We start from the raw sequence: 21,052 nt of genomic DNA, 5'->3' as shown, positions 1-21,052 counted from the left end.
CTCCTGGACCGAGAACGTTCATCCTTACGTACCAGAATGTGCATTGGGTTTGCAGATACACATGAATACATTGAATACATACAATGCAACAGACTCCAGACCTCCTGTCTCACATCCTCTGCCATCGGATCGGCGCAACTGCCTCTTGGTGTGCAAAGCATGGAGCGTCGCACTCTCCAGTCGGAAACCGTTACTCGTCAAATACAACTTCTACGGAACCGAGGGACTTTCCGATGGAGACATCTATAACCTGAACGGTGCTGGGGGTACTATAGTTTCAAGCTTGGATTGCGGCATCGAGACGATAGGTTGCATTTGTGTGTAACACATAGTTCATCAATGATGATCAAGGAATAGGGAAGTCCTATATAAATATAGACCGCCAAGAAAAGTTTACCGAGCAGCAGTTGTCGATGCTCCAGCAGCCGGCTGAGCCACCGATGACGACGGCGGCGCGGTCGCTCCCACTGTAGCAGCAGTCTTCCCACTGTTCCGGAGGAGGTATACTGCAAGGTATTCACATGGGTTTGGTGGTCTATGAAGCCGAGGCGCAGATCAGTACATGAAGCGATATTGATAGATGTCGCGGATGTTGGGATATGCACCTCTCTTTAGCAAGCGCCTTCAACCCCTCAATCAGCACCGGCACGACCGTTTGATCCAAGTAGCTGCGTAATGGCAGGCTGTTGACGTGGTCTGGGTCCGTAGATGTCACACGTTGTCGGCCTGCATCAATGGCTTCCTGAAGAGAAATCCATAAATGTGATCAACAACTTCACAGCATATTTGCGAAGTGCATAGACATTTACCAGTAACTCCTTGGTCAACCCAAACGACTCATGTGGATTAACCCCGTTGTTTGCTTGGTGCGTGTCACCTATTGTGGGTCCCTCACCGTCCCCTGATGCTGCCACCAAGCCCCCCATGCTCCCGCTCGCTGCTGAGAGGCTAGTAGTGACCAGGTCAGTGATTGGGCTGGAGGATTGGGCTGGGGGTGGTGTTCCTGAATTGGTGTGGATGGTATTAGCTTTAATATGGATGCAAGCGGGATGAATAGTACCTTGCTTGTCTGCCATGATTGCGAGAGACCTCTTGTTTGCAAAAGTATCGGACGACGTTGGCGGACGTTGACCTGGGGTTGCTTTGTGTGTTGTTTTTCCAGATGGAAAGGCTTCGGCGGCGACGCGTTAACATGGAAGGCGCGTTTTCCGGTCGTGCATGTGCAGGTTGTCAGGAACGTCACATTCGTCGCTCATTCCGAGCACTCCGGCCATTGTTATAATAATGGACTGAAGTCGCACCACGCGTTTATCGCGCGTTCCGACTCCCGAGGTTCCGCAACATATGCAGCGCAGAGGAGGGTACACACATGCAGGCAATGGGCAAGATCCGCCTGGACCGCCCAAATATTCATCATAGCGCATGCAGATTATCGATGAATCCTTTTTTCTATCCACATCAATCTACATGAACGTGCCTAACCTACAAAACAGGAACCAATACGCCGCCCCCTCACCCCTCCATCAAAACCCGCGAAACATAACCCCTTCAACCACTTCCCCCACCCCCAACACCCCATCCCCCGCCGGCAGTTTCAACAAAGCATTAGCGCCACGCATACTCAGCATCCGGCTCGAGCGCTGTGAGCCCGTGCTGTGGGCTACGATGCGTGTCCGCGTGCGTGGTGAACCGTCGCTGTTGGTAGCGGACGTGGCAGTGTTGTCGACGGCGATGGAGAGGTAGGCGCGGTGGAACTCGGGGCGGGCGGGGTCGAGGGTTACGGGGGATGAAAGCTAGGTTAGAAAGAATCGTCAACGTCAGAATCCTGGTTGTCCGATGGAGTGCGTAGTAGCAGAGGGCACATTTGCCTTACCTCAGCCTTCACACTAGGCAGATACGGATGCTCATACCCCGCCATCTTGCGCAACGCGGGCAGGACGAAGAGGTAGAACGTGACCGACGCCGAGACAGGGTTGCCGGGGAGTGCGAAGATCAATTTGGGTGTCGCGGTTGGGTCGGTCGGGAGGGTTAGTGTTGCGAACGTCGTTGGTTTGCTGTTTCAGAGATAGACCTGGATGAGTCCATCGGAACTTGCATACCGCACCATAACCCGCAAGAGGAAGATACAATACCCCGGCTTCAACATAACACGCCCGAAATGGATCTTCGCACCCAGTCCTTTCTCCAATACCGGTTTGAGCAGGTCGAGTTCGCCCATTGAGACGCCGCCGGTTGTGACGAGCACGTCGCATTCGGTGAGAGCGGTGCGTATGCTTGTTTCTAGGTCGGCGGTCCTGCGTGGGGTACGAAAGGGAGACGGTAAATTATCAGCAACAATGATGCGCGAACGGAGACTTCCAGCTTTACCCACAACGCAGCATCAGACCTACATACCGATCTCGAACAGTCCCATAATCCCTCCCCGCAAACCCAGCTTCCGCAACCGCCGAAAGCAGCATGGGCCGATTCGAGTCCCTAATACACCCATAATAAAGCTCCTTTGCATCCGCCTCGAGCACCTCGTTCCCCGTCGACATGACCGCGACCCTTGGTTTGCGGATGACCCGCACGGCCACCTCGCCCACCGATGTAAGTAGACCGATCTCCGCGGGTGTGATTATAGACCCCTTGGCGAGAACCAGGTCACCCAGCGCGACATCCGATCCGATCTCGCGGATGTTATCGTTAAGGCGTTGTTTGACGTGGATTTGGACTAGTTCTTCCGTGTGGTTATCGGCGGAGGCTTTGATGAGAGTTGTGTCTTCGACCATGACGACGGCGGTGGCGCCGGGGGGAAGTGGGGCGCCGGTGGCGATTCGGGCGATTTGACCGGGGTGGAGGGTCGGGACGGTGGAGGTGCCGGCGGTCGAGGCGGTTAGGACTGGGTAGGTGCCGGGGCCGTCCGTGACTAGTTCGGGACGATGGGGTGTCAGTCCGCTGCTTCGTTCTTCTGCTTCAAGTAATGGGACAAGGGGCACGTGATGCGCAACACACCTACCACCGCATACCCATCCACAATCGATGCCCTATAGTTCGGCACGGCCTCTCTAGATCTTACATCCTCCGCCAATATCGAACCCACGACATTCGGACTTGTGATGAAAGTCTGTTCCGCAACCAACAGCGGTGCCTGCGCAACGACCGTTGCCAACGCGTCTTCGAAGGAGACCATCGGGTACTGGGATGTCCGCGGCCGCCGTGCGACGGGTATATTCCCGTCGTCTGTCCCTGCTCCTGTCGCCGGTGGGCGGTCTCCATGCGCAGGGTTGTGGTGATGCCCATGATGGGGATGATGGTGGTGATGATGGTGATGACAGTGATGCTCTCGCCGGCCTCCCTCTGAATGCCCCCCCACACTCTCAGCCCCTACCTCGGCCCCACTCATCCCCTTATGCGTCTGTTCCGCAGCTCCCACATCCCCCTTCGCCAAGTCCACCGCGTGCGGCAAAACGTCCAACACACTCTCCAGATTCTCCGTGCTGCCCTTCACACTCCCGGGAAGCGTGATGATGACCGATTTGCCTTTCGTGCCGCATACGGGCCGCGAGAGCGCTGCCATGGGCGTTTTTTCGAGGGAGGTGGTTATCATGGCGACCACGAGGCCGGGTGCTTGACGCTCGAGGAGGGGAGCAATGGCCTTTTTGCGGGATAGATATACGGTTAGGTAAAAAGGTATCTAAAGCGTCTGGCCGCTTATCTCATCGCTTACCTCGGGAGTAACATCCCTTGGCGAGAAGCCCGTCCCACCCGTCGTGACAATCAAATCAACGCCATTCTCCACAAGCCGTTCCACGACGGACTGTATATTGGCGCTCTCGTCGGGCACTGTCTGCCGCTCCACTACCTCCCATTGCGCGTTCGTGAGCAGCTGTGCTAAAGCTGGACCGCTGCGGTCCTCCGCTGTTCCGGCGGATACTCGGTCGCTGACTGCAGGAGTGTGGTTGGTCAAGATGGCAAACTGGAGAAAGAGTCTGCATACGTATGCTTACCTGTGACTATCGCGCAAGTCCTCTGCCCCATGGTTAGGTAAGAGAAGTAGCTGTTGGGGAGTGAATTGGATTGGATTGGTACGTTGTGCTGCACGCAAGTCCTAATAGGAAGGCGAGAAGGCGAGAAAGGCAAGCCACGCGCGGGTCACAAAGCGCCAGCCTCAACAGGAAGTCGCACGTCACCCCCGGCCCGCTTTCTCCCGCATCGCACACACACAGTCTGCACAGTAGCCGTCACGGGGCCAGCAACTCCAACGACCAAGGAAGAGGAAGGCAGTCAGGTAGGCTTTACCGCCCGTCCAACACTCAACCTCCATCTGTTCGCGCATTTAAATATTCAACACTATTCCAGAACACCAGAATACCACTCAACACACGAAAAGCAGTCCCAAGATGGGTTTACGATTGGGAGACGAGGCGCCGAACTTCAGAAGCGAAACTACACAGGGCGAGATTGAGTTCCAAAAATGGAAGGAGGGGGTTTGGGCTATCTTGTTTTCTCACCCTGAGGATTTCAGTAAGTGTCAGAAGAAGATAGAAGGGCCGCGTTTTCTGTTGGCCTGCCGGTTATGCAGACGTTGGCGTTATCATGAAAGCTAATGAATCACTTTGAACCTCTGCAAATCTCCAGCACCAGTTTGCACAACTGAACTTGGGCAGGTCGCGAAATTGAGGGGCGAGTGGGAGAAGCGTCATGTCAAGGTTATTGGGCTATCCTGCAACGACCTCAGGAGCCACGACAAATGGATCAGCGACATCGATACAACCCAGGTATGTTACCGGTGGGGAGCACTGATGTGCATTCGGAAAGTAGGTGAACTCAAATTGATGGGCTTTGACTACAGGGGTGCACGGTAGACTTCCCCATCATCGCCGACCCCGAACGCAAAGTAGCCACCCTCTACGACATGCTGGACTACCAAGACCCCTCCAACGTCGACAAAAAAGGCCTGCCCTTAACCGTCCGCTCCGTATTCATCATCGACCCCTACAACAAGATCCGTCTGACAATGACCTACCCCGCCGTAACCGGCCGCAACTTCACAGAGATCCTGCGTACAGTCGACTCGCTGCAGTTGGGTGACAAGCGACGCGTGGCGACACCGGCTGGGTGGAGCGGGTTGAGCGACGAGGTGATTATTCATAATGGGGTTAGTGATGAGGAGGCGTCGAAGCTGTTTCCCGGGTTCAAGACCGTGTTGCCGTACCTTCGCACTACGAAGATTGCGGAATGATGACGGTGCTGGATTATGGATCACGTTTTATGATAGGGTTTCTTGAGGGAGTTTGGACGCATCTTCAGCTCTTTGGCTCATGTCCACGCTGGGTGCGTTGTCTTTTGGTTTATTACTTCATGTAAATACATCAATGTATTCCATCGCAAGACTATCTGTCCTACGGTGCCGATCAACCAGTACGTGCGGGACCAGAGCTGAGAAGTGTGTCCGTACGGTCGTTTCATCTACATCCCCAAAAGGTATTACTAAACGTGCCTGGGGTTCCCACAAGAGCGTTCAACCGCATCTCTACATCAACTGTACACCGCCCGAGAACCCCGCAAAGTGTCAGTCGGCCCTATTCTTAGAGTTCAGTCACGTTCCGATCGCATTCTCATACGCAGTTGGGCAGCTGGAACGGTGAACGCCGCGCCACTGTCGCTTTGGTCCGCCGCGCATGTTCGCTGCGGTCAGCCGGGCTGAATCTCAATGTCTCCCGGGCAACTTTTCGGCCCTGACCCGTGCTAAAGGATACCGTGCTCATCGCTGGCATTTCCACATTCGACTCGACCGCTGCCACCAGCGCCTGCCCCACCAATCCGACCCAGAAGGGAACAAAAACCCGTTCACTGGCCTCTATCCATTCTTCTGCAAAATACCCGTCGTACTCCCCAATCCAGCCAGCAGTTCATCTAAACCACATGCGTCAGTCCTCATCATGCCGTATCACCCTCATCCAACACCCACCGCAACGCACCAGCTTCCATAATAGCCTCCTCCAGCTCCGCATCAGCGGCGCTATTCGCCCTATCGAGCTCGCGTAATCGCGCTAGCTGTGCTTGTTCGGAGAGCTCGATGCCGGGGAGGTTGTCTACGAGAAGGGTGAGATTTTGGATCGATTGGAAAAAGGAGTGGGATGTGGATTGAATGACGGCTTCGTGGGGGGCAAGGTCGCATTAGGGCACAATGTGATCGAGAATACGACTGGGGACGGCGGTATATCAACGAACCTGGCCTAGCCTGCCCTGGTTTCTCTTCTGAAAGAAAATAGAGAGGAAGTAAGCGCTTCCGAACGCTCACGAAAACCGTAAGTACGGCTAATCAACATTAATTCGCTCCTGCCTTACCTTCTTCAGCTTTTGGTGGCACCTCGTTTGACAAAGCTAATATGGCTTGTGCAAAGTCTGCCACCGTCTATGAGAGAAGGACGCCCTGGCTTAGCATAGTGCCCAGATGTTCGAATGCGTGACGGAGCGGAAGAGACAAGCACCTTGTCGAGAGCTTCCTGTAGCTGTGTGACCCTGTCCATGCCTGAGGTGGTTGCTGCCAATATGTTAATTAGGTCGTTGGAGGCAGTTGAGTGCGACTTGAGAACGGGAGATGGCCGAATGCAACGAGCCTTGAATGCACCGCGTCGGATTACCGCAAGCTTGCCTCCACGTTGACTGACATTCTGCTCGTCAGGTCTCAACTCATCCCGCACGGCAAAGGCCCCTGGTAGCACCCTAGAACATCCTCCTGGGATCACTTGACAGGGCTTCGTCTCGCAACCTCGGTTTCATCTTCTCCTACGCTAGTCCAAAAGAAGCTCTCAATGTACTCCGCCCTCCAACGCCTAAATGCGCTCTCAGCCTTTTTCGTAACAGTGGTCTTCTGCGTGTTAGGCGCCGTTGCCCTCTCAGGACCCATCCTCAACCACTCGGCTGTGCAGAAAGTCGAGGCGCCGGTCATTGGCGTGCAGAGTGTCGTTACGTATGTCTATTGATGTGTACATGATCTTGGTTTGGCACGTCGGGGTTTGACTTACGATCGTGTCTTCCTTTCTTGCCGGCTGAATAGGAAGTTGGGCCGACAGGGGTATTACTATGACTATAGTCAGCCGAAGACGGAGATTGGGTTTGTGCATTTCAACGTTACGGCTGGTGCGTTTTACTTGCTGGGCTGGAGATCATCGTACTGAGAACAGCCGACCGAGGACTGACCGCTGCCTACCGATCTTATGACAGATCTGTCCCCGATATGGAACTGGAACACCAAGCAATTGTTTGTATACCTGGTCGCCGAGTACGAGACGCCATCGCACGTAAGCCACCAAACGTGTACGATATGCTGAGCTCAATTCTGATCCTCTCGGTCGTCTGTTTCACCACAGAGCACGAACCAAATAATGCTATGGGACGACATCATCCTCACAAAGGAAGACACCATCATCGAGTTGACGGATCAGCTCGCGGAGTATCGCGCGACGGATATACAGAATAAGCTGGCGTACGTTCCCTGACGGATATGAGAAGATATGCGAGGGGCTTGCTGTTACTTGATGTGTGGAATACTCACGCATTTTTATGCCTTTCTTAGGGGGGTACAAGCGAAGCTGTCTTTGCATTGGAATGTTATTCCACATGTGGGGATTTTGCTGACGGACGCGGCAGGCTCTGCGCCGTTGACGTTCCCCAAAGTAACCAAATAACGGGGGGGAGTCATCGAAAGGTGCGGTAGATGACTTAGAGTGTATGAAAGGAGCTCTACTCAACAGTCCTCGAACGTCCATCCTTACGCACTTTGCGTTCAACAGCACAAATATACATGTCACAGTCGTGAACGCTTATGTCAGATCAACACCAAAACCTTGCACGTACACCGTTTCTCCCGCTTCACTCCAGCGGGCCTTTGCATATCACCCCTCGCGTCACATTCTGTTCGAAATCCCACCAGTAACAGCATTAGCACCAGCTCCACCCACCCTCAAAACCCTCGCCACACAGCAGCTCCATCCCACCACTTACCTTCAAAAACGCCTCAACATCAATCACCGCCCTACTTTTCACCTCTACTCCCTCATCCGCATTCCCAAACCCGCGCGACACCAACCGATCTACATCCGCTTTGGGTTTACTCGGATCGAATCGCGATATCCCGCGCTGGTAATCTGCGGCTGTGAGGCGGAACTTGTCAGTTGCGGGTGTTAGTGCCTTAGTGGGGGAGGGTGCGCGGTTCCGCCAGGGCTCGGAGCGCATTGTTGAGCAGAGGTGGTTCTGGGAGGGATGGGAGTCGGGGAACGAGCGGTGTTAGTGGAGGTCGTTGGTGAGGATCGGCGCAACGGTAGGGAGGGAACAGGCAGGGTAGATGGTCGAGTTTCGACGTCTGTTCTTCGCCTTACTTCGCCTTAAGGCCTTTCCTTCGATTCCTTACCGTTAGGCCCGCGATGTAGATCTCGCGCATTTCCATCTCTTGCTCTTGTACGATGTCCTGTGCGTATGTAATTTGTGTATGCAAAATGAGAAAAGATGCCCTAGCACGGATTCTTGCTCGAATGGTTGGAGAAGGGACAGAGACCGTCCGTCAGGACAGAGAAGAACCCACGGCGAGGCGATCCCTTACCAGAAACATGCAATCAGAATCCGTCTGGAACAACCACCGATACGTCAGGTTCGGCCCAGGCTGGTCAGCGTCCATAGCCTAAAGTGAACCGCAACTGGCATTTAGGGGGATCTCAAACGGACACCCTGATTTCGCCGCTCCAGGAATCCCTCCGCTCGCCACTCACGTGCCGCAACTGCTCCAGCTGCTTCTGCGTCTTCTCCGGCCAATAACTCCTCAGTCCCTCGATAGCGTTCTCCTTGGGCACGATACCCCTCGCTTTGCCTTCGTGCAGGTCGACGTCGTGGCGGTAGAAGTGGTTCTTGAGCCGCTCCATTTGCCGCGTTTGGTGGTGGTGCACGTCTTCGTTCAGTTGTTCTGTGGGTTGTGGGAGTAGGAGGATGTGGGAAAGTGATGAATATGGTATGGGATGTCGATCCGTTGGGTTCCACACCGAGGGCTCGATGACAACGTTTGGTCACAATATGGCATACCTGTAAGGATATCGTAGAACAACAAACACTCAACACTCTGGAACCGATGCTTCTTACACGCTTCATGGATGTTATACCCAAACTCGGCGACGATATCTTGCGATCCGAACCGTTTCTTTAGGTACGCGTACAGGAAATCTGCCAGCTGCAGAGTCGGGATGTGTGAGTTCGGAGGGTTTCAGCGGGCATGTGACATGCGGAGGTTTGAACGTTACCGTAGACCGCACGGCCCCACGCTTTGATTTGGCGGCGTTGGTGGCATCGTACACGGCTTTGGCGGTCCAGACGTCGCGGAGGAGGAGGCAGAGGTTTTTGCGGGAGAGTTGGCGGTTGCGGATCTTGCCTTTGTACCTACGAGGAAATGCCAAGCGTGATTGAGTTTTTTGTTTTCCGCCAGGGTATAAAGCTCATAGCGGATGAGGTTCCATCATGGAAGATGGAGACTGTCGGGGATCTTACCGCAGGTGTTTGGGCACGGATGCGTTTAGGCCGAGTCCGACGAAGAAGCGGGGTTCCGTCTCTGTAAATCTGATCTCGTCGAATGATAGTGAGTAGTTGGCCGCCATGTCGCTCAGTAATGGATTCGAGTAGTATGCACGGGGCAAAGACCGTCGTAACAACTCACCCCATCTGCCCGGAATCCGCAACCCTTGCTGCAGGTTGTGACGACTTCAACTGCAGGCGAATAGAAGTCCATTAGTTGCAATGTCCTTGCTCTTGCGAATGGTGAAAGGGCTCCGCTCACTCTAAGTATCTCCCGTATCAAAAGTATGATCGAATCATTGTAGTCCTTGTCCTTGCAGGTAAGCTCGTACTGACGGATGCCGGCGGGACACATTGATTCGATGTACTGCCAGTCGGGATACTGTTGGGGAGAGAAGGATTTGAGCGTCACTGCTTTAGAGATGTGTTTTTCCCGGCTGGAATCTCACCTTGTCCTCCTCCTTCCGTTTCAGCGTCTGCTGCAGCTTCGTGATCTCATCTCGCAGGCCGCCCATTTGGATGTCCTGCATGAAGCGAACAATCAGCGACATGTACAATGGATGACGTGCATCGACGTGGAACTCACCTTGCGACCCAACTCCAACCGGACAGCATCGCAGTCTTCGAGCGCTTTGTCACGCTGTTTGATGACAGCCCCATGCACGGCCTGCGTGACGGAACCCAGTTGTGTGATTTGGAGCGCCTCTAGGGCTTTTGTCGCTTTCTGTCCATCTTCCTGTGCTGCGAGCTCTCATCAGCAACAGTCCTACACCCTCTTGTACAGTCGTCTCTTGTCGCGCTCTTCCCAGGTACCTTTTCTCAAAGCCCTGGTCAGTTCCGCACACCGTGTCTCCTTAACCCTTAGCTCTTCCTGCCGTTGTCGATCCAGAGTCTGCATCTCCTCGCGCATCTCGGCGATTTTAATGGATATGTATTCCTATACTGAGGGCTGAGCGTCAGTCTTGCTGGCGTCACCTTTTGCATACAGCAACGATGATCAATGAGGCGCCCGTCCTACGCACTTCGCTGCGGGCATCTCGCCGTCGCACCTCCTCACTGAGTTTGTCGTGCTGATGTCGCAGGCTTTCGAGTTGTGAGTCGAGGAATACGCATTTGCGATGCAGATCGTGGTTCGCTTGCCTATAAAGCGCCAAAAAGGTCAACACGAGTCAACCTTACGTAGAGAGGCAAAGCCGTTCATAATCAATCGCTTACAATTGCGCCTCAAGTTGCCGCTGCCCTTCCGCCCTTGCCGCCTCAAGCTCGCGCGTAGCCATGTACTGCTGCACAGCCAACTGGCTTTCCAGCGGCTGCACCTTGTCCGCAAGAGACTGTTGTCGTTGGAGAGCCATGTCGTATTCGAGCTTGACGTTGCTCAGTAAGGGCTGGTAGGTTGTGAACTCCTCGATGAAGCGTTCTAGAGGCGTAGAAGTGTTAGTGAGTATCGGTAGCCTCACGTTTGATGAGCCACTGGACAGGACACCTACCGAACACCTCGCCGTAGACTTGCAGCCTTCTGGGATCCCCGGGCGCCGCACTACCAGCACCGATGAAGAATGACGATGAGGACGGCCATCAACGCTTGACGAATTGAGTCCGCGCAGGCCAAAAACTGCGTTGACATCGGCCATCATACCTCTCCGCCCCCAACTCCCTGATCTCCGTCTTCAAATACTGCAGCATATCCACCAACACCCTCGGCCTCGTCTTATCCCCCGGATACAATATCCGCTGTGCGGCGCCCGTCGGGGTAGCCGTCTTTGCCCGCGACGGCGGTCTCGATCCAATCCCTTTCCTCCCTTCTACAATATCTGCCGCCCACCCGACTTTGCGCGGTCCTGAGAGCGGGTAGTCGCGGGAAGTGCCGAGCGCGCTCTCGGCGGCCTGCGGCATTAGCTTGGACACATCGTTGACGGTTACTTTGGAGAGGTCGGCGTCAAAGGAGAGTTGGTCTTGGGTGCTTTTATGGAGAGACAGGAGCGCATTAATCGTGGATTCTCTCTGCTCGGCTAGAGGAAATGAAGCGATTGCAAGAAGCATTCGGGAGCTTATCACTTACGAGTGAGACTCGACGTATCTGAAGCCGTCTCCATCGTTGTTGGAAAGGGCGGACTCGGGTCTTGCGTAGGCTGCCATGCTTTGAAAAAGCGATTCTCAACAATTGACTACTTGAGCCAAGACCGGAGAAAGATGGAAGACAGGACGAGTCCGCCTGTATATGTATAATTGTATGTCTATCTAGACCTGAGTTCAACCCAGAACCGCAGGACGACAGAAAAGAGACGAGAGCGAAACTGACGCGTTTCCTTCCATTATGAGCAGCAAGACGCGCGAGACTACGCGTTTCTTTGCACATGCATCGCCAGCGTCATGAGCTATTGCCCAACACCACAACAAACCTGTGTGGGTTGATGTTCATGCTTTCATGTTCATATCGAGACTGTATTCACTCAGCGCTCTGTTTCGGTTCCACCAATCATTGCAGAGGATGGGCTTCAAGCGTATGCCCTGGAAACATGTCCCTCTTCATTCTATCGCCATACAGAGTTATCGATGCATCCAGGTCGTCGCACCCAACGATAATGTACATCATGCAGCCCCACACCTCTCCAAAAACAGCCCCTCCCCTAATGCAACAACGACCTAGCGACCTGCTCCTGAGCCTTCTGGAACATCTGCGACAACGAGGGCTCCGCTTCCGTCTCGTTCTTCTTTGTTACCCTTGAGGCTGTGATGCTTGGTTCTGATTCCAGTATTATTCTGACAAGTGAAGGTAAAAGAAGCTATGGATGAGTGCATGTTCACACGGCCAGGAGTAGTGACATGATGGGAAACCGACCCGCCGTCAACAGTCTCATCCAGTGCTAGCGCGACGAGATCGTAGTTTTCCAGGATAGTCCGCTTTTCGACTAAGCCCCTGCTTGTACACAAGTGAATGAAGCACGATGGTTAACAACCACTCCCACCTCTCGCGGACCATCTTTTCATAAAGGTTCCTTACTTGAGTAGGATAGACAGCGTCTCGTAGAACGAGTTCAGCAAATGGCTTAATATCAGCTCGTTCTCCTCTGCTGACCCCAGTACATAGATGAGCAAGTCGATAGAGTTCTTGTAGACGACGATCTGGTTGTCGAAGAGAATGATCTCGCCTGTGTGTGATGACAATCACAAGTAGAAACCAGTGTTAGCAGAAGCAGGGATATCGTTCCCCGCGCCGAGTTCCAGCCCTCCAGCAGTATGCCACCCCGCCATACGTAACTATTAGTCTTCTTCGTCTTATCGAACAACGACTTTTCAAACACCCGCTGCTCCTTCAGTGTTGGGTATTCAGCCTGGTAGTATTTGGCCAAGATGCGTTTGCCTTCGCTGTCCAGGATGATGACCGCTTTCGTCGTGTACAAGGTCTGCAAACAGGTGTATTGACCGGAATTAGAGACAGACTAGATAGGTGAAGTTTTCAGAGCCATTGTTCTGCTTACCGTGAGGTGAGGTCTTGCTACCATTGTGATACTAGCGTGTGTGTCGATAAGGCGGCGGGAGTGGGCCTGCATGTGCAAAGGCGAAGGAGGGTCGGTCGGTCAGTCGCGCCGTAGGGGCCATTACGATGCACCGTCGGTATCCGCGGACAGAGCACACTTACGTTTCGTGGACGGAAGATTGCTTTTTAAGCGACTATCCGGCTTTGGGATGTGTCGGGACGCCCGGCGGTGAGTTGCTGTGAATTGACTGAAGTCGATGAAGATCCTGCGGCGAGGAAAGCGCGTGGCAGTCTTGAGCTTTCCAAGCTTTCGTGTTCTTCCTTCACCGCAATCATTTCAACAATCCCACAGCAACAGCGAACAGACTTCTCCCCACACCCGGTCTCCGATCAGTGCGTAGAGCAGCGCAATTGAGATGACCAGCGGTAAGGGTAGCTTGTAGGACTTTCTATCAACGAGCACAACCCCAGCCCCGCCAATGGGCTAGTTGGATGTGGTTCCTATCCCGGTTGGCGGCCGCCAATATAAAGTCAGCTCAAGGAAAAGCGAGTCTTCTCACAATTCTCTCAACCCTAACTACAGCACCTACTCAACCAACTATCATAGTATCTCAGACCATTAAGCTCAGAGTTCTGAGTGTCCTGAGTGTTCTAAGCGGCCGGCGCTCATACGATACATCTTTTACCTTGCCACTTCCTTTGACGCCCGTCCTGCGTCAAGACTAGCCTTTCTCCCAATACGGCTTTCCTTTGCTAAAATCATAATCTAGCCCTAGATCATATTTCCAAGAGCATATCTATCTATCAGCAGCCTTCCGCTGTGATCTCCCTGCACAGAAAAATTCGCCTTACTGCTTCTTCGCCCCCAGCACTTCACCGACCACGGCCATTACTTCATCATGTATCCTGCCGTTCGTCGCCACAACACCCTTGTTACGTATCAGATTACGCCCTTGTGAGAAATCCAGCGGCTTGCCGTGGGCGTCGGAGACTTTGCCGCCCGCTTCGTGTACGAGGAGGGAGCCGCCGGCGTGGTCCTGGTTAGGTGTTCAGGAGAGATTACGTTAGTTCATGTTTAGGGAAGTGCATATCCCTTAAAACAACAGATGACGAGCCCAGTCCACGTCCAAGGCAGGGCTTTGCTCTCACAGTGCACAAGCAGAATCCGCAACTTACCCAGATATTCTCGACATACTCCTTATTGGCCGGTAACCTCAGATAAATCCCCGCATCCCCTCTCGCAATAACGCCATACTTGCACTGACTATCCATCCGCGTCGACGGCTTCGTGATGCCCAGCTTCCTCGCAATGTCGATAGCGTCACCGTGCGACGCGTGTGCAGCTTCGACGGACTCGCAAAAGGTTGTGGCGGAGGCAGTGCTGGCTGTGGAGACGTGGATGCGTGTGAAGGCTTCTGGTGATGTGAATGTGCTCTGCAAATGGGGCGTCAGGAATCAGCTCGGAAAAAGGGGACGGAAGGGAATGTACACGACGCGATTGCTTACTTGGAAGGCACCCTCGCCTTTCACTGCCGTGAAGAGACAACCGCGCTCTCCATCGGGGTTCGACAAGTCGACGGGCAGATTGGGGCTGCCCATGACCCCAAGCTTCACGTCACCATCCTCAATCAACGCCAGACACACTGCGAACTGTTCGCCTCTCAGGAAACCTTTTGTGCCGTCTATCGGATCTAATGTCCAGAATCGCCCCTTGGCTCCTCCCGCGTACGTGCCCAGATCGATCGCGGTTATGACCTTCATTCGACGGACAGGTCAGATAAACGCATCTCCACCTTTCCAGTACACCAAAGCCGCCTTCCTACCTCTTCATCAGAAAGTTTCCGATCTACCACCGAGTTCGCTAACTCCACCACCTTCCGTTTGACGTCCTCGTTCTTCTTGAGCTCCGCCGAATCTTCCTCACCGACTATAGGATCGTTTGGGAACGCGGCGTGAAGGATGGAGTTGACCACTGCTTGTGCTCCAAAGTCTGCGACTGAAGATCATGCATGATATACGCATCAGATTTCCGCCGCACGGTAGGGAAAGCATGCCGTAGCAGCTCTTACTCGTTACAGGGCTCTTATCCTGCTTGCTAATCGCCTGCGTCGACACCAGATTGTGGAACACCGTTTGACAAAGCTTCGACGCGCGGAGCACCGCGTCGATTGCGACCTTCCGTTCGTGTGCAAGACCTATATTTCGAAAATCGAACACCAGCGTGAGAAAGAGCTGCAAGGAGTGGGCAATGTAAGAAGAGTGTGGGTCAGCCTTACTTGCTGACATTGTGATGTAAGTACGAGGTCCTCGAACTTGAATTGATTTGCTGCGTCGGAGTATTGATAGTGTCGGCGGTCTATTCAGCAAACCGACGATCATATGGCGGAACACTACAGCCTGGTGCAAGATGTCAGTCAGCCCAGCCCGTTGGTTCCAAGGATGACCTAGTGCGCCATCCAGTCTGTTCGTTTACGTGTCCCTGGTATCTGTCCGCTCCATCGCTACCCACACGTCCAACCTGTAGCCTTCTGAGCGTCCATACCTCAAATTTCTCCTTCTGATCTTCGCCATGCGACTGGCTCTTTTGTCGTGCTGCCGCTTGTGATGGTGCCAAAGGGTGTGTTGGGCGGATGAGGAGTGTGCCCCAGCTGTTGACGTTTCCCCTGTCCGTGCGGCAAGTGGCGCAGTCACGGTCTGGTTCAAAATGTTGCTGTCCAGTTCCCGCTGTTTTGCGCCGTTCGACTTCTTCGCTGGTGTGGAACTTCCCGATACAAAGACGAGACGACGACCTCTCGCTCGCACCGACAGCTTACCGTCGTCCCACGGCTACACTCCGGCACTCCCTCCAAGCGCTCGCAATGACTTCAAAGCGCTCGCAATCCGGAGGTCTCCTCCTCACAGCCCTCACCGCCCTCACCCTCTTCAGCCACCAGCCCGTCCACGCCTTCGACCCAATCCCCGCCCCCAAAGCCTTAACCCCCAACACAACCTACACCATCCCCGCCCTCTCGTGCTCAGTCTTCACCTACACCGTCCCCCTCAACAGCTCCCTCACCCTCGCCGTCAGCGTCGCCCCCGCCATCCTCGCCCTCGGATACTCCCCGGTGGCGCCAACAGGAACGGAATGCCTGACTCCCGACAGCGGAAATGTGAACTACGTCAAACTACTGGACACGACGGGCGCGGCCAGCACTCTACCACCGCTGACGAACGGGTTATATCAGCTGCGGAACGTGACGCAGGAGAAATGCTGGACGAGGCCGGTCACGCTGTACTTTTACGCGGCGACGGGGTGGAGTGGGGCGTATGGGAAGGATGGGAGTGATGCGGTTAAGAACTTCACTGTTGGGGATGTTGTTACGCCGTTTGCGGTTAATAGGACTTGCTCGGCTATTGATCCTTCCGCGGTGCCGAAACCTAATACGACGACTGGTGGAGGAGGGGCTGGGGGACCGGCGATGCCGACGTGGACGTTGTTACCGCCGCCGCCGGATGCAAAGATCGTTACGGCAGGTGCGGTGGACAGCTTGCGTGCTTCGTCGGGTCTGCTGGGAGCTGTACTGGCTGGTCTTGGGTTCCTCGTCGTCTTGTAGCATAGGATATTCGGGCTTCCGTTTTGGTAATAGCAAGTGTAGAGCGCCTTAGACTAGACTCCTCGATTGCGGCGTAATCCTTTTGGTATGCAGTGAAACCCATTTTTGTGCCGTTCTTCCATCCTTCATGAATCAATATCCTATAATCAGTACTTCTAACGGATGATGGTCGACAAACGACCGATACTTTTCAAGAGGGCCGACGAGGCGGTAGAGGACTGAGAGAAGCTCAGAATGGAAGGTGAAGAAGAAGTACACCGCTCGACGGATGGTTTACCTCTTTCCTCTTTACCGCTGACAGTGTTTAGTTACTTATATACATACAGAAAAACGTGACAGCAAAAAAGGGAGAAGTCTATCAAGCAAAACCCGAACATAAAACAAAAGTGTTCAAAGTGTCACAGAGGGGTACTGTATATCGCTCTAGCCTCAGCAAAACCGGGAAACAGACGAGGGAACGGAGGAAGAGTCCCGGTGATTTGTTCTATATTTACAATGACTGGTCCCCAAAAGGGTGCTGGGGTTTGTCCTTTTACGCCGTCTAATGTGTCCGGTCTTTTAACCGCAGATGGCGCGGTTGACCAGGTACGCCGTTGCTCCCAAGAAGCGGACGAAGGAGATGCCCAGGACGGAGTAGAATGTGAACTAATGAAGATGATAAATTGGATATTTAGTGATTCGATCGCCGAGGGAGGAAGAGTGTTGATAAATCTCACCTTCAAAAACGGGTTGAAGTCCTCCTGCCGCTGAGTAACGCCTAACCCCGTCATCACCTTGCCCGCCAGCGCGGGCGTAGTCAACACGATAATAACCAACGCATTGCTAAACATCCACGACAGCAGTAAATTCGTTCGGTACTGCTTAAAATGATCCTCCTGCTTCGTCTTTGCGTCACGCTTCTGCTTGCCGTCTGGCCGCGGCTGCGCGAGCGATTTGAGAAACTTGTCGTAGGATGCGTTGATGTCGGTGCGTTCGCTGGGCATCTCGACGGAAACCACGTGCGTGCCGTCTTTGGATTTGGAGGAGGTTACGGCGCCGAGATCTGTGGCTGCGGAATTGTCGCCTTTGGTTCCCCAGGACACGTCGTGCAGGTTGGCGACTATTGACGAATAAGAGAAGGCGGTCAGCATTCCCCCAAAGACTCAACGAGTGGGGCGAAGACCGGAAGACTTACATGCATAGATCATCAGAATGTTGATGAAACTGGGCATAAGCGCAAGGTACTGCAAGAACGACGTGACCAGATGCCACGGCTCCAAAAACATGCAACTGGAGATCAGGTACAGGCCATACGTCGCGGCCAGCGACAAGGCGATATCCCTCAATCGCGGAATCATCAGGACCCCCTTGATGTCAGTCCACCCCTTTACAGTGCGTGACGCGAATGCACTATCCACTGCAGTGTAGACGCTGTATCCACAGAAGAAGAGCATGATGCCCATGATGAGAGCAAACAGGACCATGCATCCGATGTAAATCCAACGTGAGCCTTGTGGCCGGTTGCCCATGGCTGAGATGAAGCAGGTGACGATGGCGGCGATGTAGACTTGGCGGAGGATAGCGAAGATGTCGGTCCCGTAACATCCGAAAAGTCCGTCACAGTTTTTCTGCCCGGAGGTGGTTTCGGTGGGTTGGGTGGTTTGCGCCAGGAAGTAGAAGGTGAGGTAGAAGAATGACTGCATAGGAAAAGAGCGTTAGAACCAACGACAACCGCCGTCAGTCGAAACCTGAGCATATCAACAGAACAGCGATGACTCACCAAACCGAACCAGTTGAAGAGGGTCATAATAGCATTGTACTGGAACTCGAGCAACAGCAGCATTTTGCGTCCGATATTGTGACCACTCTTGAAGATGTGGTACCAATGCTGCAGCGCGTGCACACCAGCAAAGAAACTCCCGTTCAACCAACGACGACGTTGGGAGATAAACTCGGGAACATTGTCGGGAACGTCCGTTTCGGCCTTGGCCGACTTGACGTACTTCAGCACCCACGCCTGATCCTTTTTTGTCACGAGCTCAAAACATAGGATACGATCCTCCGCCAAGTACATGTTGGCGGTCGACACGGAAGCTCCGCCGTGCATCGTCTCGCCCTTGAAGTACTGCGACAAGGGTTTGCCTTGAAGAGCAATGTACCGATATGCAGAGAAAGCTCCGGGAAGCACCGAAATGTAACCGCAGACGGATTCGAGAGGCTTGTCGAGGATGTTGGACATCTTGTACTCGAAGTTCTGCGCGGCGACCAGGGGGTTGAGAAGATTGCTGCAGCCGGTGCCGAGCTCGGCGTAGATTTCACCGCAAGCCCCTGCCACGGAGGGGTTTCGGTCGAATGCCTTCCACAGGTGGTATAAAGAGGTTTCCTGGGGCTTTGTTCCGACGTCGATAAGCATGCAGATGTTGGGCTTGATGAGCGGTCCGAAGGCGCTGAAGAACCACCTGTGCGAGTTGATCTAAAGGGGTTTGAAGAGATTAGCTGATTGTCACCGATGTTCATAACTGCTGAATCACTGGGACCTACCTTCTTGGCGTTCTTCTCCTTCAAGCAAAACAGAATCTGGACCGGCACAAAACCCTTGTCGTAACCCTTAATATTCAGCTGCGGATCCACAGCAACCTGCGTGGTGTACTCAAACAAATGAGCCGTGACAGGCTTCTCGTTGACGTGATCCTTCATGACTCCATCCTGGTAGACTCCCATGAGACCTAGCACATCCAACACACGTCGGTTGACCTTTGTACGACCATCCGACACAATGCAGACCACGACCTTCTTCCAGCCCTCGTTTCCCCAAGTCTTGGACCGGGAACGAGTGCACAAGTGGGCAATGTTCTTCATAATCGCCTGCATGGACTTGCAGAAAAGGAAATCATCCTCGTTGTACATGGTAACGACGATAAAAATTTCCGTGTGACGGCCGTATTCTTGCTGACGCAGGCTGTAACCCTTGGTGGAAAACTCATCTGCCGTGCAGGTCACGGCAGTGTATCGCATGTGGGAAAACTCCTCCTCTTGGCGGTGTTTGCCATTGCTCAACACTTTGTCCGAGACGGGAATGTCCACCACCAAGTTTCCTTGTGGAGTCAGTGGGATCTTGCGCACGGTTTTCTTACGTGGCAGATAGTCGATCGGGGCATAGCCGCCCATGCCGGGAGCATTTGGGTTCTGACCGAGGAACCCATTGGGAGATCCGAATGCGCGAGGATCTGTGCAGGCGATAAGGTAATCAGAATCATAGGGCAAGAGTGTTCTTACCCCAAACGAAGCTCACCATTGTAGGCCGGTCCGGCCTGCGGCGGCACATGAGGGCTAAGAGGGTGCGCAGAGCCTGCTTGACTCCGGCCGGAAGCCGAAGCCGAACCAGTGTATGACCGCTCGCTCCCACCGTAAGGGCGTGGAGACGGAAATTGCGCTTGCGGCGGGGGGCTCGGTTGCATTTGATACGGCTGGGAGTTGCTCCGCGCGGGAACTTGCGGCATTTGCTGCCGTGGCGGTTGCTGAGCATACTGCTGGTTGTTCCGGTATCCACCCGCACTGGACGACCCAGAAGTCCCCTGCGTGTAGCTGCGAGGAGGAGCCGAAGGTGCGCCCCGCCCGTATTGCTGGTCGTAGGACATTGTGGCGGGAAGAAATGCGCCACTCTAGACGAAGTCACCGAAAGTCTAAGGACGGTTTTGTATGATACAGTCGTATATACAGTCGTTCGATGGGCCGGCCAATCGAGAGCGACTTCCAATCACTTGAACCGTCCAGAAGTAATCTCCAAAACGCTTGCAGGAGGTAAGATGTTCGGATGACTCGAGAATGCGTACAAAATCCCGAACAAGCTGGTCGGTCGTAATGTCGAGCAGAAGTAATATGGCAGCTGGCGACGAGTACAACCCCCGACGCAACAATAGTGCTGCCCGCAGGAGCCTTCGAGATGGGAGTCCGTCTATTTTGAACCTGCAACGGCAGGTGAAACGGGCCGGGAACAACCAAAGCGGAGTCCGTGCTTGTTTGGAATCAAATATGGGGACGATCAGCAATTTTGTTGATTAGCGGCCCTGGTCTGTTGTGGTTCAAAAAGGGGGGATGGAATGCTGGCGGCCCACCACGCCGATTTGGGGGGGATCACAAAGCCCATCCCAGCTGCGGCCGCTTTCCGCGATATGAAACAGTTGAGGGGCAATGCGCGATATCAATTGGTGTTTGTTTCCAAGCATCACGTACCGGCGTTACCGTTTCCCAGAGCCAGCCCACAACAGCTGCGAGAGCGCCGAGAACCCAGGCTTGAGCCTTGTGCTGTCGTGGGACAAGCCGACTCGAATCTTGAGGCCTTAATGCGACCTCACGGTTCTGCTCACGGTCGATATTTTGATTGAACCGGATGTCGCTGCCGAGCACCGACTTGACATACTGTTCTATCGATGCATACACATGACAGGCCGGGCAATGG

At 53.9% G+C, this 21,052-nt stretch overlaps 10 protein-coding genes across 10 annotated transcripts; 3 read left to right on the top strand and 7 right to left on the bottom strand.

Annotated features, from left to right (window-relative positions):
• Positions 1–120: 120 nt before the first annotated feature.
• On the bottom strand, positions 121–1,174 carry EV422DRAFT_546016 (Dpy-30 motif-domain-containing protein). The gene is made up of 4 exons (XM_053071502.1): positions 1,061–1,174; positions 810–988; positions 606–742; positions 121–535 (listed from the first exon to the last, which is right to left on the bottom strand). Exons 1-4 carry the CDS (start codon positions 1,074–1,076, stop codon positions 394–396), a joined length of 474 nt encoding a protein of 157 aa, XP_052921410.1. The 5' UTR covers positions 1,077–1,174; the 3' UTR covers positions 121–393.
• Positions 1,175–1,523: 349 nt separating this feature from the next.
• EV422DRAFT_571827 (uncharacterized protein) lies at positions 1,524–4,020 on the bottom strand (the record flags this gene model as incomplete). The annotated part of the gene is made up of 7 exons (XM_053073042.1): positions 1,524–1,793; positions 1,874–2,054; positions 2,133–2,294; positions 2,395–2,908; positions 2,995–3,637; positions 3,710–3,927; positions 3,990–4,020. The coding sequence occupies 7 exons, from the start codon at positions 4,018–4,020 to the stop codon at positions 1,524–1,526; spliced, it is 2,019 nt and encodes a 672-aa protein (XP_052921409.1).
• A 350-nt stretch (positions 4,021–4,370) lies between these two features.
• On the top strand, positions 4,371–5,224 carry EV422DRAFT_501279 (cysteine peroxiredoxin; the record flags this gene model as incomplete). The annotated part of the gene is made up of 3 exons (XM_053068184.1): positions 4,371–4,506; positions 4,621–4,764; positions 4,848–5,224. Coding segments are annotated over 3 exons (657 nt in total), but the record flags the coding sequence as incomplete, so codon positions are not given.
• A 618-nt stretch (positions 5,225–5,842) lies between these two features.
• Positions 5,843–6,515, bottom strand: EV422DRAFT_571825 (uncharacterized protein; the record flags this gene model as incomplete). Its single annotated transcript, XM_053073041.1, has 5 exons — positions 5,843–5,898; positions 5,964–6,140; positions 6,217–6,243; positions 6,334–6,400; positions 6,477–6,515. 5 exons carry the CDS (start codon positions 6,513–6,515, stop codon positions 5,843–5,845), a joined length of 366 nt encoding a protein of 121 aa, XP_052921407.1.
• A 285-nt stretch (positions 6,516–6,800) lies between these two features.
• On the top strand, positions 6,801–7,676 carry EV422DRAFT_571824 (signal peptidase 22kDa subunit; the record flags this gene model as incomplete). The annotated part of the gene is made up of 5 exons (XM_053073040.1): positions 6,801–6,958; positions 7,046–7,128; positions 7,213–7,289; positions 7,359–7,474; positions 7,565–7,676. 5 exons carry the CDS (start codon positions 6,801–6,803, stop codon positions 7,674–7,676), a joined length of 546 nt encoding a protein of 181 aa, XP_052921406.1.
• Positions 7,677–8,268: 592 nt separating this feature from the next.
• Positions 8,269–11,802, bottom strand: EV422DRAFT_293783 (uncharacterized protein). The gene is made up of 16 exons (XM_053066043.1): positions 11,603–11,802; positions 11,180–11,503; positions 11,031–11,080; positions 10,759–10,960; positions 10,593–10,683; positions 10,357–10,480; positions 10,130–10,284; positions 9,993–10,067; positions 9,806–9,925; positions 9,686–9,735; positions 9,520–9,588; positions 9,276–9,411; positions 9,061–9,205; positions 8,754–8,944; positions 8,588–8,665; positions 8,269–8,455 (listed from the first exon to the last, which is right to left on the bottom strand). The coding sequence occupies exons 1-16, from the start codon at positions 11,677–11,679 to the stop codon at positions 8,363–8,365; spliced, it is 1,980 nt and encodes a 659-aa protein (XP_052921405.1). The 5' UTR covers positions 11,680–11,802; the 3' UTR covers positions 8,269–8,362.
• Positions 11,803–12,170: 368 nt separating this feature from the next.
• Positions 12,171–13,046, bottom strand: EV422DRAFT_571822 (coatomer protein complex, subunit zeta 1-like protein; the record flags this gene model as incomplete). The annotated part of the gene is made up of 5 exons (XM_053073039.1): positions 12,171–12,303; positions 12,383–12,460; positions 12,545–12,692; positions 12,803–12,947; positions 13,023–13,046. 5 exons carry the CDS (start codon positions 13,044–13,046, stop codon positions 12,171–12,173), a joined length of 528 nt encoding a protein of 175 aa, XP_052921404.1.
• An 823-nt stretch (positions 13,047–13,869) lies between these two features.
• Positions 13,870–15,307, bottom strand: EV422DRAFT_571821 (3',5'-bisphosphate nucleotidase; the record flags this gene model as incomplete). The annotated part of the gene is made up of 6 exons (XM_053073038.1): positions 13,870–14,058; positions 14,198–14,455; positions 14,528–14,776; positions 14,845–15,017; positions 15,091–15,216; positions 15,298–15,307. 6 exons carry the CDS (start codon positions 15,305–15,307, stop codon positions 13,870–13,872), a joined length of 1,005 nt encoding a protein of 334 aa, XP_052921403.1.
• Positions 15,308–15,681: 374 nt separating this feature from the next.
• EV422DRAFT_545993 (uncharacterized protein) lies at positions 15,682–16,806 on the top strand. Its single transcript, XM_053071501.1, has one exon. It carries the CDS (start codon positions 15,880–15,882, stop codon positions 16,612–16,614), a length of 735 nt encoding a protein of 244 aa, XP_052921402.1. The 5' UTR covers positions 15,682–15,879; the 3' UTR covers positions 16,615–16,806.
• Positions 16,806–20,649, bottom strand: EV422DRAFT_545992 (chitin synthase-domain-containing protein). The gene is made up of 6 exons (XM_053071500.1): positions 19,886–20,649; positions 19,135–19,820; positions 18,374–19,066; positions 17,789–18,290; positions 17,331–17,713; positions 16,806–17,259 (listed from the first exon to the last, which is right to left on the bottom strand). The coding sequence occupies exons 1-6, from the start codon at positions 20,229–20,231 to the stop codon at positions 17,173–17,175; spliced, it is 2,697 nt and encodes an 898-aa protein (XP_052921401.1). The 5' UTR covers positions 20,232–20,649; the 3' UTR covers positions 16,806–17,172.
• Positions 20,650–21,052: the final 403 nt, after the last annotated feature.

Source organism: Fimicolochytrium jonesii (assembly GCF_025526975.1).
Source record: "Fimicolochytrium jonesii strain JEL569 chromosome Unknown EV422scaffold_37, whole genome shotgun sequence".
Lineage (NCBI taxonomy): Eukaryota > Fungi > Chytridiomycota > Chytridiomycetes > Spizellomycetales > Powellomycetaceae > Fimicolochytrium > Fimicolochytrium jonesii.
Note: the sequence above shows the minus strand (reverse complement) of the source record. Positions and strands in the feature narration are given on the sequence as shown.

What these genes read in the sequence shown, in the direction of transcription:
- EV422DRAFT_545992 (XM_053071500.1), bottom strand. Translation starts at nt 20,231, where the DNA reads ATGTCCTACGACCAGCAATACGGGCGGGGCGCACCTTCGGCTCCTCCT. An exon ending in AGGAGAAGAACGCCAAGAAG is followed by an intron (nt 19,067 to 19,134) that starts GTAGGTCCCAGT and finishes AAACCCCTTTAG; the next exon opens with ATCAACTCGCACAGGTGGTT. An exon ending in CATTCTGATGATCTATGCAT is followed by an intron (nt 17,714 to 17,788) that starts GTAAGTCTTCCG and finishes ATTCGTCAATAG; the next exon opens with TCGCCAACCTGCACGACGTG.
- EV422DRAFT_546016 (XM_053071502.1), bottom strand. An exon ending in GGTTGACCAAGGAGTTACTG is followed by an intron (nt 743 to 809) that starts GTAAATGTCTAT and finishes ATTTCTCTTCAG; the next exon opens with GAAGCCATTGATGCAGGCCG. An exon ending in AAGGCGCTTGCTAAAGAGAG is followed by an intron (nt 536 to 605) that starts GTGCATATCCCA and finishes TCGGCTTCATAG; the next exon opens with ACCACCAAACCCATGTGAAT.
- EV422DRAFT_545993 (XM_053071501.1), top strand. Translation starts at nt 15,880, where the DNA reads ATGACTTCAAAGCGCTCGCAATCCGGAGGTCTCCTCCTCACAGCCCTC.
- EV422DRAFT_293783 (XM_053066043.1), bottom strand. Translation starts at nt 11,679, where the DNA reads ATGGCAGCCTACGCAAGACCCGAGTCCGCCCTTTCCAACAACGATGGA. An exon ending in CGGCAACTTGAGGCGCAATT is followed by an intron (nt 10,684 to 10,758) that starts GTAAGCGATTGA and finishes GGCGCTTTATAG; the next exon opens with GCAAGCGAACCACGATCTGC. An exon ending in GTGGGGCCGTGCGGTCTACG is followed by an intron (nt 9,206 to 9,275) that starts GTAACGTTCAAA and finishes CCGACTCTGCAG; the next exon opens with CTGGCAGATTTCCTGTACGC.